This window comes from Varroa destructor, unplaced genomic scaffold (genome assembly GCF_002443255.2).
Source record: "Varroa destructor unplaced genomic scaffold, Vdes_3.0 BEIS01000001.1, whole genome shotgun sequence".
NCBI lineage: Eukaryota > Metazoa > Arthropoda > Arachnida > Mesostigmata > Varroidae > Varroa > Varroa destructor.
Genome location: NW_019211454.1, coordinates 70,152,564 through 70,167,606, shown reverse-complemented (window position 1 = coordinate 70,167,606; position 15,043 = coordinate 70,152,564). Strand labels below are relative to the sequence as shown.

The 15,043-nt window shown below is 41.2% G+C and overlaps 1 protein-coding gene across 2 annotated transcripts in view; it reads left to right on the top strand.

Annotated features, from left to right (window-relative positions):
- Nucleotides 1–4,767: 4,767 nt before the first annotated feature.
- The window catches only part of LOC111254002 (uncharacterized), a 93,344-nt gene continuing 83,068 nt past the window's right edge, over nucleotides 4,768–15,043 (top strand). For both annotated transcript variants that reach the window (XR_002674883.2, XM_022814400.2), the window contains exons 1-3: nucleotides 4,768–5,829; nucleotides 6,269–6,373; nucleotides 8,414–8,526. Coding sequence is in view for 1 of the 2 variants with exons in the window: in XM_022814400.2 (XP_022670135.1) it covers nucleotides 5,664–5,829; nucleotides 6,269–6,373; nucleotides 8,414–8,526 (384 nt within the window). In the remaining variant the exon portion in view is untranslated. The remainder of the gene's footprint in view (nucleotides 5,830–6,268; nucleotides 6,374–8,413; nucleotides 8,527–15,043) is intronic.

The window sequence follows — 15,043 nt, the reverse complement described above, 5'->3', positions numbered from 1 at the left end:
TTTACTGCTGCTTGCGAAATCTAAAAATAAATGCGGGTAAAATTTCTCAGCAGACCTGTGCTGGATCTGTTACGCAAATCTGCTCGCTACCTATCATCTTCCTGGTGCTTAATATTGGAGCTGAATAATTCGGCTAATTGCAGGCACTGGCGTTGCACTCTAAACGTTTGTCTTCATACTCAAAAATTTAATCTGATCGGCATAAATGTACATTATTATTAAGTAAAGACATTAATTAATTCCTACCGATTGTTTATTAATATTTCATATATATGTATGTATCATTTTTTCACTTGAAATTGTATAACCAAATCATATTCTAGTCATCGCAAAACGATAAAATGTAGTCGCATTTATTTTTTACACTTTAAATTTGTTCAAAAACAAAAAAGAAAAAATAAAAAGGAGCACAAGAAAAACTGCGTTCAGAAGTAACTGTAGGGCTCAAAAGTTGCTTACAGTATCCTCGTGCTTTCCATAGAACCTATTCAACCTAATTCGTGTCTGAAAGCTAAGTTGAACAGAACTTCCGGCACTCTTGAATATAAATCATTGTAACACTTGTTCATGAGGTTTGTGTTCGTTTTCTACATACAAGAGAAAGAACAGGCGTAAGTTGCTTTCATAAGATAAACTCTATGCACTGAAGAACACAACGCAGTTATTTCTATGGCCATCTTTTCCGTACTAAGAATCTGTATAGCGGTTTCGTCGACTCAAGTCCTCACTTTGGTTTCGTTCGTTGTACTTCGCTGCTTGTTTCCGCCGCGTTTATGACCTTTGTAACGTCCTGCGACGGCAGTGGCCTTTCGGCGCGTTGCTTCACGGGCTCGTCCACTAACTCACTCTGTTTTCTGCTTCTTTTTTTTGGTTAGATGGCATAATGAGACGCTTCTTTAATCGGTCCTTTTTTCTCGTTGTGTGGCTTTTTAAAACGTTCTGAGGAGCATTTCTCCGATGGTGTCCTCTATGGGCCTAGAGAAAACGATGCCACCGCAATGGTCCGCGGTTTTTGACCATAACTGAGTGAAATCCTTTTTCGCTGCACTTTGATTCCCCGCCGATATTGTACGAACTGACTAAGTGATTGAGCTTATGCCGACAGCGAGCTAACGAAAAAGGGGTTATTATTTGTTTTTTACGTTTCAACTTTGTTAACATTAATTTCTAAACACGACGCCAGTTTTTAAACAAACCCGTTAGTAGTCCCGTATCTCCTAAAAAAATTCGTTGATCACTTCTACAAGTGGAAGCGTCTAAACCTAGGTCGCCGAGTCATTACGAGCCGATTACCTTGTACGTGCCCATAGACGAAAAAAATTTCGACGAAAAATAATGTGGCCGAATATCACGCTAGTCCACTGGTTTTAATTTATATATATATATATATATATATAAACATTTAGTAATTTTTTTTAGGCATTTAGCATTTTTGAGAACTGTTTCACATAGACGCACCGGAGCGTCGATTAATGCGCAAATATTGTTTCAAAGTATCTAAAGGGCTTTATTGCTCGAAGCGATCAGCGAAGTACTACTATTAGAACCAGTGACCGTTCCTCCATTTTTGAGAGGTTAGACTTTACAAAAACGATCAAACAACAAGTATCGTGAAGCCTGCTAAAAAAAAGGCTGGTCTAAAATGGCCGAATATCAATTTACATTGGTAGAAGAGCTAGGAACAGAAGTACCATTAATAAAAACTCCTATAATTTACTAATTTTCATCAATTCCATGAGATCGTCTTTAAGTTTGCAGAATACTGTTTTCCTAATAGTATAGACTAGCTTATTTAGAAAACACGCTACCGACTATAGCGTGTTAGAAGCAAGATAATTCGTCTATCGCTTACATTTGATTCTAGAAGCTGCTTGGTCAAGTACGCTTTAAACGCTACTCAATTAGAAGTACTACTATTTCGTTGTCGTCATTGTAGTACGCTCACATCATAATGCCGCCTATGTTGTTTCGTCGTTTAAGGAGTGACGAAATTAAATGAGGCACCGGTTTACTCGGTGGTAATAAGGGTAATTTCTACGCTTACGCTAAATGTTTTTATCTTCGCGATGCCCGACCCTTCAGTCGTAGCTGACTCGGTGACCCTAAATGTCTATAGCGATACGCCATTTTAAATTTATTCCGGCAACGTTAATATAGCTATGATACGATAGATTAATCAATTTCATTTTATTGTGGTGTTCCATATATACGTCGATGGGACTTATTTAAAACCTTGGTAATAAGCTTCTTCTGTCTTACGACAGAGGATTCAGACTGCACCGACATCAATTATAGTTCCCTGAACGTTGTCTGCTATACACTAATAAACAATGGCCAGTAATAAAATGGGAGACACGGCTTAGTTTACATACATATGTTGGTACAAGCTACGCCACATACGACAATCTCATTATGATGAATAACGCCCACACAGCAGACGCCTTCCTACTAATCCAGCAACTTAATTAACATCACAATAAAAATTATCTGTATCGTTCGTCACGTCATATTTTGATGTATATTTTCGCCCATGACCGTTTGACCGCATTTTCTATCTAACTGTGCGCGCCAGAGAATAACCAGCAGTCCTGTAAAGAAGCTAAAGTTGGAGCTCAATAGACACTGATATCTGTAGAATAGAAGTTACGTAAGTGCAACTAGAACACGATCAAACGCTTTGGCAACTTTATAATACTGAAAACAACAACGTACATTATTAAACCTATCCAGTCAACCTATAAAACAACTGAAGAAACAATCGAGCATCACAAGTAAGAGACCCGTCGGCGTAATGTTGCTCTCTGTTTTAAAACTGGGCAAATATGATATTAGCTAGGGCCTCTTATTTGTAAAGAATTTAAGTTGAATTTGCGGTCTTTCGTAAATTGAACAAGCTTTAGAACTACTTTACGTAACAATCTCGGTAATCGGGCACGATTCGACCACACTTTAGAGGAGCGCCATTTCATCGAGAGTATTCTGTGGTCGAGTTAGATTAATAACAAGTGCCGTATTACGGTTAGCCGTTCTGGAATGATTAGGAACGACGCGGTTCTTGGGAAGCCAATAGAAGTGCTCTTGTGTTTGTTCCATGTAGGCATCTTCATATATACCGCAAAGGTACAGGTACACACAAGACGATAGAATTATGCGGATTTGTGCCTCGTTCAGTATATGCCAAAAGAAATTTAACTTCATTGGTCGAAATTCGTTAGCGGGCTTTTGCGGTTCATACAGTTCGACTTCCCGAAAAAAATCACATTGAATACAAATCTATAGAACACCTCAAATACAATTGATTAGATAGTTTATAAACAGGTTAAGAACACCGAACGACTGAATTCTGTTATATTAAAAAAAAAAAATGATAAAATTTCGCAAAATAATGTTGTCTCATTCATTCCTGAAGTTGGGGCTAATCTTATCTGTTGATAAGTATCATTCTCTTCGATGCCACGAATTTTTCTATATCTCATACGGAGACTAGGAATCATAAACTATGCCAGAATATATTTAATTTTTGTTTTACGTCGAAATGAACAAACTAAATTTTTTGGAAAATCTTGCGTAAACAGTACAATCAACAAGGCTCTGTGGAATCCGTGAACAGTTTCGCCGACTATTTCTGTCTAAAATTTATCCAAGACGGAATTAGCAATTATTTTTTGTTCAAAGATGTTTTCGGTTAATCTCGAATTGGCAATTTTTTTCTGCAACAAGTGCCGGGATATTTTTATGCTTTAACCTTATAGGTTTTCCGTAGGAGTTGCGGAAGATGTTTGTGTGCACGCGTGCGCGCGTGCACCTCGTATTTACTCTATAGTAGACGGATTGAGTGTTGAGTTGGAGACAGTATTCCTCAGATGCATTATGACGTGGTCACGTTACGTGTCCTGTACATTGCTGGGAATTCCGATCTTAAGGTCAGGTAAATTAGCTAGGGCGTAAGTAAGACCGAATTTAGCTTGACTTCGTTCGTTCGATCAGACGGCTGGGGCAAGACATCTAAATTATACGACGTTGTCAATGATGTTATACTGGCTGTTGAGATTCATCTTCCAGTAAAGGTGGAAAAAGTTGTGCGAAATACTAAAATAAGCATAATGTTAAATGGCTTCTTTGATGCTGTTAGCCATATCATTATTAATACTTACTCGCAATTAGAAGCCACATACTATCAAAAATGTATTTTGTTGTTATCATCCAGTATCTCATAAAGCAGCATGGCACATGGGGCCGCCATTATCTGAACGGATGGTAGCGCGTGAACGCGCTGCGGACGGCAGCAAGACCGTTGTAAGTGTGACGGCTCGAACTGTACTGATTCCCTTATTCTCTTCGTGATTCTCTGCGCGATTTAATTTCCTAGAACGCGAAAGATCGTAGCTATTACTCCAATTACTACTTCTGCTACCAGCATTAAATTCGAGTGGATAAAGGTACTACTTACTATTCGGTATTGCCGGTTGCGGTTCTAATCATGAAGAAGCTGTAGTGTACACAGCAGCAATCAGCCAGCGCCAGCGCCGCCGCCGCCGCTGCCGCCGCCGCCGCCGCTACTTCTGTTGCTTCTGCCATAGTCGCGCCGAGGTGGCCCTCGTCGTTCTAGCGATCGTAGCAACGACGGCAGCGGCGGCCGCCGCCGCCGCAGTAGCAGCGATTCGGGACTGGGTTGAGGATCCCTCTCCCCACTCTGGGTGCCTACCCTCTCCGAGCTGCGTCGTTCGTCGAACAGCGGTCACTCATAATGTGCTCAGTAGTAATCCATTCAGCTTTTGGGGTGCTTGTAACGCTCGGCCCTCGAATTCTGAACTTCACCCGCGCTGTCAGCTATGCGTGCGCGACTGTCAAATATTACGTTGTCCAAACTTTGCCAAATGTTGCCTTAACGGCAAAGTAATTAGTTTCCTCTTTCCGATTGTTGATCCGTAACCACTGCAGGTAAAGAATAAAACGTCTCAAAAGAGCCAAGATCTGTTCTTGGAGTTCGCAATTGCCGGTCAGCTTCACCTGTGCATACTCTAATCCATTTGAAATTCGACAGCGTTGAAACAATAGGAAGTCGTGTAGTAATGGCTGCGATTGACGCTGAGACGAAGTGAAAGAGTATGGCCAAATGGTCATGTTTAGCGTATGGATGATGTGGTAACAACGCGCACCGTGTTGTCCCAAGTTACCAGAAACACAACTTGTATTTTAGTGTTACCAGTGCGTAATTCGTTCTCGACACCCAATCCTCGTGGGGAATTCGTGTGGCAGCTCTGTATGGTTAGAGAGACAGGAGTAGAATTTTTCGAGTGTTCAACGTTGCCAATTGTGTTGAATTCGCAGAACTGTCTACCGGTAACTTATGGTGAACTTCAACGTATTCATTCAGTTACAATTGGCTTGTGCGAAGTGTGCGAGGTGGACACAGTGAACAAAGGGGGAGTGAGGTCGAGTGACGCGCTCATATGGATACGATGATTATTTCCACGTGTTCTAGACCGCGACAGAAATGATGATAATGCTGGCGATGTGAGGCACTTGTGGTACGTGTAAGGAGTAGGTCTTCAGTTGTGTTAAAACGTTAATACTTAAAAACAACAGATAAGAATTGAGGAAGTGTCTTCTTGTGAACGTTTACAACGGATTTGTGACCCAACACAGCTTCTCCCGTGACCATGGGAGATGTTGTAGTATGGCTAGTGATATGGGTGGCCACACTGATGGCTTCGCCAAGGACTACAGCAGGGGCAAATTCGAAGGAAATGACTTCGTGGTTTGAAGTTCAAATCCGAGATCTACAACATCAACACCCAACATTGGCCAATGGATCCTGTTGTGAAGGTAAGCAATTTTGCTTGCATGGCGTATCCCAGATCACAATCCCGAGTTGCGTCTAGTTTACGTATGATCACTTTTCGATAAGTAAGTAGGCAGGCAAAGTGTGGCCTTAGCGTTCATACTAGCTATCATACTTTACACGTCTGTGAAACCGTTTATGCAAACAGTTAAAGCACTTCTATTCGATTTGTCCACTCTGAATGTGTTGATAGTGCGTCCGTGAGAAACTTGTGGCCGGGCTAGCCATCGTCGGCCTGGCCCCCGATTCACGGGAGCATTACATTACCAGCTGATGTTTCACTATCGATACAGATTGTCCGCAAAGGATCTAATTAAGAAAAAAGGTATAGGCAAATCGTTTTACGCAAAATTAGGAAGTACTTGATGCCGTGTTAGAAGCTATCTATAACCCATTCAAGCAACGACGTCTGCTTTGTTCCAGGCCGGCCGACTGAAAATGGCCTACGATGTCCCACGGACTCGTTTTGTAACACCTACTTCCGACTCTGCCTTAAGGAATATCAACGACTCGCACGGGTCGAATATCGTGAGTATTTTTTTCATTTAGAATTAGCACTCTGTTATTGCAAATTGTTGTAATCACTGTGCAGCACTTCATATAGTTCAGTCAACAGAATCCTAGCCAGTTGTCGTTGTAAGTTATGTAAACATGCCTATCGATATGATCCTCTCTCTTGCCCCCATATATGTGTATATACTGTGATGTTCTTTTTTCCTTTCCGTGTTACGCTGGCATATGAAATTCAACTAGGGTTCGTCTTACAGTGACAAATCAGTTTCCCCTCATAGAGACGGGCCGCTGCAATGGAATACGAGTTGTGAGTGTAGTTATCTGTACCGGCTCTACTAGTGTAATGCATCATTTGCCTGTGGAAAGTGCTGGCTAAAGAGTAACTCGCGTCCTTTCGAAGATCGCCGCATCGACGCCAAACGCGACAAATGTTATATCGATGTCGGTAAAGAAGCTTCCCGCTTCTGCCGCTTCCAGGCGCGTTCATATATATTGATAAAATGTCTGTCAAACGCATGCTTGATTGTCATATAAAGTGCAATTATTGAAAAAAACCTAAAGTAGTTTATTTCATATGCAGCATACGATAGCTTACGTCAAGCGTCATATTTGAAAATGCCTATGACGATAGCTAGCTCGTTTATCAAATTGGATTAAGTTTCATTCCAGTGCTTTTAAGAGGCAAGGTCTGGTGTCGGTGCGACATACAGATAGACATGGCATCAATATAAAAATGAAGATAACGGCTAGAAACGCGATACGGCAAACATCAAATTGTCATGGCATTTCCAATATGCTACTATTGGCTGATAGTGCAATGTTGGAGTAGCGATCCGCTAGACCACGAGTCGCTTGCCGCTATATTCGAAGTAAGGAAATTTCAATATTCGATATTCAGCAAATCAGCGCGAGCATGTATCGAAGTGACGAAAATCGTCTGCTCGATTGTTATCGATGCTTGTGTTGTTCACATCCCTAGCAGAAATGCTTGAAAACGCACAAGCTCAGCTTCATCCTTTGCTGAGTGTTTCCTTCGCATTGACGAAAAACGTGCACGCTGTTTGGCGCGTTAGGTTATGCGAGTGAAGCTGATTGACTGTACTAAATAACACCGATCAATAGATTCGCTCTGAACTTTCAAGCGCCCAAAGCCAATGCGTAGGGTTAGAAGTAAATCTTAAATAAGCTTAAAAATAAATACGAAGCCAGTCTTATACTTGAGTTGTCCCGGTTTACATTTCCGTATGGTATATGTAGGTGGCCAATCCTAGTTTTATTTGTATATTTGCATAAAAATGTTACAGTTAGCGGTACCGGCGAGCGATTGGTAGGCTGAAGCGTGAAGCTTAGTCTTGATATTAGCTTTACTAAGCGATCTGCATATATTCTATCGGATAAATCCTGATTACATCAGCTCACAGTGGCCGGTCACTTTTTTCGGGGATGGCTGGGTCACTGTTCGCTTGACCACCATCACCTACGAATGAGTAGCTGCCGTGGTTTGAGCTCTTTTTTCTGCAGTAGACGTGAATAAATTATAAATAATTTATCTTATATAAAAAGCGAAAAAAAAAAACGATATCAACAAATTTATCTGATTTGAATGTAAATCTACCGCTCATTGTAAATCTAGCGCAATAAGTACGACCCTCGGTTAACCGGCGAAACATTTCTTATTGCTCTTGTGTATTACTATATTTTCTACGGCGGTATGAATACTGGCATAATCGGTATACGATAAAAATGGATCAAACTTTTAGTTTTTTTCTATTCAGGTTATCTTAAATTTGTTAGGATTTTGCCACTAAAAAGGAGTTATATGTCTGCTTGAACTAGGGCGAAAAATGGGAAAATAGTACGGGTTCAATTATTATCATGTTTACGATGATTTGTAAAAAGTCAAAACAACAGCGGTAATTTTTATGAAATGTTTCTGGAAGCTGCTTGCCCAATTCGTATCTATCTGTATTACAGTGTCAAATATGGCTATTAAGGTAAGTGAGTGTTGTTATGTCAATATACGATACTAATATCCGACGGTAATCTGATTTACAGGCAATTGCACACTTGGAGAAAATATTTCGCATGTTGTAGCGGACTTCGGAGGGAAACAAAATCAGCACGATTTTGAAGTCATCCTCAGAATCCCGATATATCATCGGTGGACGGTACGTTATGAATGAACGATACATGGAACATATTAATCATATCTTCGATCCTTCATTTTGGGGCCCCCGAATGGAGGCTAAAATACTCGAATGCTGTTTTAATTTTTTCCTACTGGGAATGTTCAGCCCCGCTGCGTTTTAGATTCGGGTTCGCCGAAGCACATCTGGGTCGGCAATTCCGTTTACTGTATGAAATTCATGCCCACTTAGAAAGCAGACGTGGGAGTACTTAGAAACTTAATCGAGTAACGAAAGTCGTCCTGTGAATAATGATCCTCTTCCAAACGAATCACACATTGTCACACTCGTTTACGAGCGCGATAGAGTGTATATATATATATATATCAAAGACTTAGTTTGACTGGTATCGGCGCCGTTCATAGCAATACAAACAACAACAGGCCCTTCGTCTAATGCAAATATATCATGATAGCATGATTTTACCATACCCATCTACTTGACGGCTTGATGCGGCCCCCGTAACGGACGCTCCTTTCGATTGTCCAACGCAAAGCGACAATGAAAGAGAAAAAGAGAGAGATGTTTCATCTGAAATGTGTTTGAAAATCTAATGTCGATAATTGTTTTATGATACGGCACAATGTTGTGTGTGCATATTTGTGCCTATGTCTGTATTCATTAGTGACGGTCATAACGAATAGTTGATGATTCACACAGGCGGCATACTTATATCGGCCATTTTTGCTTAAATTTATATTATTTCTAAACAGAAGTACTCCATTTAAGATTAATGATTCTTTCTTTTCCGAGTCATTTTACCAAATAATTCTGTAGGTGATGATGTTTATAAATGAATGTATAGTTGTCAACTACTAGGCAGTTAGTAAAGTTAGCCTGTCGCATAGTCGGCAGGCGCTCTGACCATTGGTTTCCATGCCTCCGCCATCGGGTTTAAAGCAACCAGCGTCATAACAGTGTTACTAGAAAATATAATAACGCCGGCGGTAACGACAACGGCAACATGAGTGACAAAACGTAAAGTTCTCATCCAAAAGACGTTAACAATTAGAATGGCATCCTAAAATTTTATACAGTCGTCGTTGCTGGTCCCATTGGTGTCTTGGTGACCACGTTTGGTTCTCACGCCTCGAGCAAAGCAGTCGGCTGACACTTTATGGCCATTTTTTATCGAGCTACTGAAACAACATCACCGGCGTCGCCGTATGTAGTTGCCGCGCCGCCGTCAAACTCTCCATGACCAGTCCCATTCTTATCGAATCGTCATAGGAAAGCCCGCTTCTCGGAGGGAGTGGAGGCCGACTGGCTGACTGAGTTGGGGTACAAGTATGCGGTAGCGAGAAGGACAAACCGTCAGACCAGAACGGACCCTCCTTAGCTCGTACTTACAATGGTATTGGTCATGGTGAATACGTAGGCAGACAGACATGTTACTGGTGACATCATGTCGGCCGCTGTATAGAGAGATTTACTACGGCAACGACGACAACACTGTTAATATTGCGCTAATGATTACGTGAGTGGTGGCAAAAGCATGCTTCGCACTACTGATTATGATAATAGATTATTTCGTCCAAAATAACGAGTGCTTGTCCTATAAAATTGATTCAACGTTTACTTTTCAATTGTGGAAAGTCAAAAAGATATCCTAGGCCCTCACTATATCGCTCATGAACAAACGATGCGTTTGATCCACTCTCATCAGCAACACGTACGAAATACTAACGGCGTCACAATGTAAACATTCACAGAATCGTACTGCTCACTTCGAGGATACATTTTGAAAAATAGCTTTTAAAAATCATTTGTCATGGCTAAAATTATGTTGCTTTTGTCGATTCATTTCTTCGACCCCTAAGCCATATGTGATGGCTGCCTCGAATTTCTATATCAATGCTGTACTCTATCTGCGATACCTCTATCTGAGAATAGGTTTCCTTCAGGCCTGCACTGGCGTCCTTTAGTAAAATCGTCAAGCTTTCGAGTGGTATTTCGTATAATTACAATACTTTTGTCTAGCTTAAGTAAGAATAGTGAGAGCTAAGAACTTACGTTACATGATGGAAGAAAGTATAGGAACTTAGATCTTCGTTTGTGTGACTAATTAAACCTACGCATCGACTATTTGATTGTATATCTTATCGCTAGACAAAGTAAATAGCTCAAGAGAGTTGTAGTTAAATAAATTATATGCTACTTTAGTTCATTCGTGGGAAAAGTTTATCATCTATGAGCTTGCATAGCAATGGCCTATCTGCAGGTTCGTTTTGACACCTCATATATCTTTAACATCTTGGCCCGCACAGTAGAGTCGATCTACGATCAAAAAAAAACGTCATTCTACAAAAAGATGTCGATTTGATGAGCTTGTCTAAAATTATTGGGAATAATGGCTGCGGTTGCTCTTGGTAAAGCCAATTGTTTCCGCGTTCGCTACGATCAAAACTAATAGCTATGCTCAACAGTTTTTTTTTTATCTCTCTTTCGACTCGCGCGTGCAATGGTTTCCCAAACCCTAATAGATATGTATCTGTTCGTACAGCGGCTTTGTATCATACAATCGTAGTGTAAATGTCATGCTGTGTGTTTACCCGAAGAGGAACAGGAAAGGAAGAAGTACCGAGGCCGTCGATTGAGTGAACTGTTCGCAGCCGGTGGCAGGCGCTTCTCGCTCACTTACGATCACGCTCCGCTCGGATCTAGGTGGCCGTCCGCCGAAGGGCTGTTCAGGAACCAGCCAGGCCCGGTTTGGCCTAGCAGCGAACTGTTATTAAATAATGCTAAGTGAACAAACGAGTTCCTTCGCGAGTCTAACGCGACGACACAAGGGTTGAGTTGTGCCGAGTTCGTAATTATGTGTGCTGGGTGCCAGAGTTGTACGCTGTTGAGTTTTAAGCGCTGAACGACGTGACCACTTCAACCATAAGGGCAATACAACAACGACAACAGGAGCAGCAGCGGCAGCATCGAAACGAGCACCGACAAAGCTTCCCCTGGGCAAAATCGTCGGTGAACTCAACTGCCCAAGCTTTGTCCATCGCCCTCTGTCTGCGGAGTCCGAGAATAAGAATCTATCTTTCCTTCTGATATTGTGATGATGATTATTGTTATTATTAATATGGAGTTGTTTTCTGTTGATACAAGACACGAAAACAGCAAGGGTGAGCGTCCGTCACGTCGATACACCGATTCCCGCAGTGATTACAGACCAAACCGAGTTTCCTTTTAAGCTTTTGACGAAAGAGCACGGAACCTCTGACAACGGAATCAACAGTAGCTACTGCTGCTATAGCAGCTGGGGCAATAACAACGATAGGAACGCGGCGGGGCTGAAAGTTTATGAAGTGTTTCTTCTTCGGTTTCTTTCTTTTTTTTTTAGAAGGTACAAAAGATCCTCTTTGATTAGATGAGTAATTTGCCGACCGGCTGCCAACATCTAGGCAATGCCCCTTATTGCGTGCTACTGTTTAGAGCATAGTTCAGCCCTATGTTTAGTCCACGTCAGGAGATAATATCAGCAACATACGATTTGCCTCTAAGAACAACGTTGTATCACACACAGTAGCGTAATCGTAGTGAAAGCGTTCACTGTATTCAGGATGCATATGGGCATCTTGCAGAAACGCCTTTCGACGCTACGTTTCGTGGTTTTTTTTTTCTAGGAAATGAATAACGTAAACTATTCAAGGAAAAAGAGTTGGACCCAGACATTGAAGCGTGAAATACAGGAATCAAAAGGAGCGGTGATGGATATATGCAGACGCTTCTATCCGATAGGCGATACCCATAAGCGCATAACAGTGTAGAAATTACCATAGGATAACTCAGTTCTAATCACGAAGCGAACTCAGGTACGACTAATGAACAATTCGTGCATCCCTGCCAAATCCTATTTGATGGAGTTGTGAAATTTAGTAGGGTAAAGGGAATTGGATATTTCAATAGAAGACTTGCTAAGTCAGACATACTACTACCGCTCGATAACGATAAACTGCTTTAAAAAAAAATTAGCCATTGCTTCAGTGGAAAGTTACTTCAAGCAGTCACAATTAGAAAACGTATTGATGAAGAGGAACTATTAGTTTCACGATTTACCCTACCCATGATGGACTACATGATATCGATGATCTCCTGCTGCTTTAATCTAACGTCGATTTTACGGGTTTTTTTCTGACGGCTTCGCGCATACCAACACGACATATTGTGTATCTTTCTGTCGGAGTCGTCGTTGTTACTATTGTTGTTGTCGCTACCTTCATGACGCGTTGTTGTTGCTTCATTGTTTCTGGTGAAGAGCGTGTACCGTGCGCAGCAATTACCGCAGATACTACTGTTCCTACGACTGCGATGATGATATGTAGCAACGACTCTCGCTATTGCGCCTTTTCGGGTTGACGGACGTTTCAGCCTCGTTGTTTTCTTCCCTCGCTCTTTTCGGTAAACGTTGCTCCTGTCTCCAAGTGGCCGCTGTTGGCCCTCGTTTAGTAAACGATTCCAGCGCGATGCGCGGTAACTGTAAAATCGGGTCGGAAGATTTTCTTAGATTGACAAACAGCGAAAAGTTGTCTCTTGGGTGCTATCTGAGTCGTGACTCTCGCCGTAAAGATTTTCACTTTGAGTTTTTCTTACTGGCCATTTTTTTTTCTAGCCTTCGTCGTATCTTACCACTTGCTTTTACTGTTGCTATATCATCGACCATTTCAACTTACTACCTCTGGACGCTTACCACGTGCGCACCTTGTACAAGCGTTCGTTCTTATATATATATATATATGTGTGTGATGGATGTCAACTTGCGTTGTTCGCATAATTAAATCAAAGAAACCGTTGCCTCCAGACAACTGCCGATCTGTTCCATGCTAAGCTGTCTTTTCGGGAATGCTAAGCATTCCCGAAGAGGCTGGCGACTTCAGCAAAAGCCTTAGAAGGGCTACTGCCGTTGCTTAGCCAGGACTACTCGGCTATTCAATGATTTCTATTCGTTTGCGAATGTATTGCCTAGCCCATGATGGGCCGACCCGTGTATGAACCCATCGTCTGACAACACTGACAGACAGTTGAATGCTACACTCACAAACAAGGCGGTAACGGTTGGAAATAGAGCTAATGCAATAACGCATACATGCGCACCGCCAGCACACAGAGGAAAAGCAAAAAAGAAAAAAAAAAAAAGAATCTGAAGTAGCTTGCTATCGGGCCACTTCTGTTCACCGGCTAGTTGATTCAGCGGTCATGTACCCTACGTGTGGGCCCGATTCATCGTTTTCCTACCAGCGCGTGCAGGCAGATAGGTTTTCCGGTTGAAACTTGCCTATTATCTGCTCCGTACATTTGTCCGAGTAACCTTAAAGGCTATTAGTATAAATTGGTAGAAAAACTACTAAGGTACAAATACAAGTAAATAATTTAATCTGCTATATCAAGTCAACAATGTATGGGTATTTGTTTTCGATTTCAACAACGTATACACAATGATAAATTTGTTTTTTTCGGTCCACCAGTGAAAACAAGTAAGAGCTACATGATAATATGCGCTAGCTTACCCTGAAGAAAAGCTCGGTCGCCATATTCGTTCTGTTGACTCAACAAATCATATCGTGTCGGGCAATTAAGAGCGACCGTATTAAGTAATGGCTAGTAGTAGTAGTCAGAAGCTGAGATGGTTTCGGGGAAATTTTTGTCTAAATAAATATCGACTTGGCTTTTTTCAATCAACGAATACGGTGTTAAATCACGAATGTTCGTGTTGCTACATATTCCATCGTGCGACCCAAGGACTATAAAAGAGGGGGTGTAGTATACAGATGATAAACGTATAATCAGCAAACAGGAATATCAATGTATGTTGAAGTAATCATACTCGACAATATAAAATCTATTATTGTTGTTACTATTATTTTTGTAAATTGAAATTATTTATACGTCGTTTACTGTTACACTGAGTTATTAAGTTAAATACTCATACGGAGAGTAGCAGTAAGTGCTGGTCTATAGCATGATGATGACCATGATCTAACATTGCGCCAGAAGTTCGCGGCACCCGTTATCTTTTGCTGTTTTTTTTTATTCGGCTTGTTTCGTTAACGTAAGTGCCTCAGCTGTTTCTACCTATCAAACGACAGCAGACAGAGTCTTTGGAAATTAACGGACCACCCTAAAGTACGATATTCTAATTATATCGTAAAATGCCTGAAGCGTGGACGCAAGCTTCGATTTAATCAAAGGATCATTAGATTTTTACATCCATCTTGCTACTCCTAATTGTTTAATCGGGCCACTGATTCATTTGTGTGTCAAGATTTCCCTGTTTGTGGATATACTATTATCAATATCAATTAAAAATTTGTTTTCTATAAATTCATCCTTTTTTTTTTTTGCACTACGTCGGATTTTTACCCAGACAGTTGTAAAAGGGAATAGAATATCGCTGTACTTTCGATTATTTGGAGAAATATTTTGACTATTGCTATCAGCAGCCTGAAGCAGGACACCGGCCGTATTGTACGCAGCCAAGGTGCAAGCGGTTAAGGAAACAAAG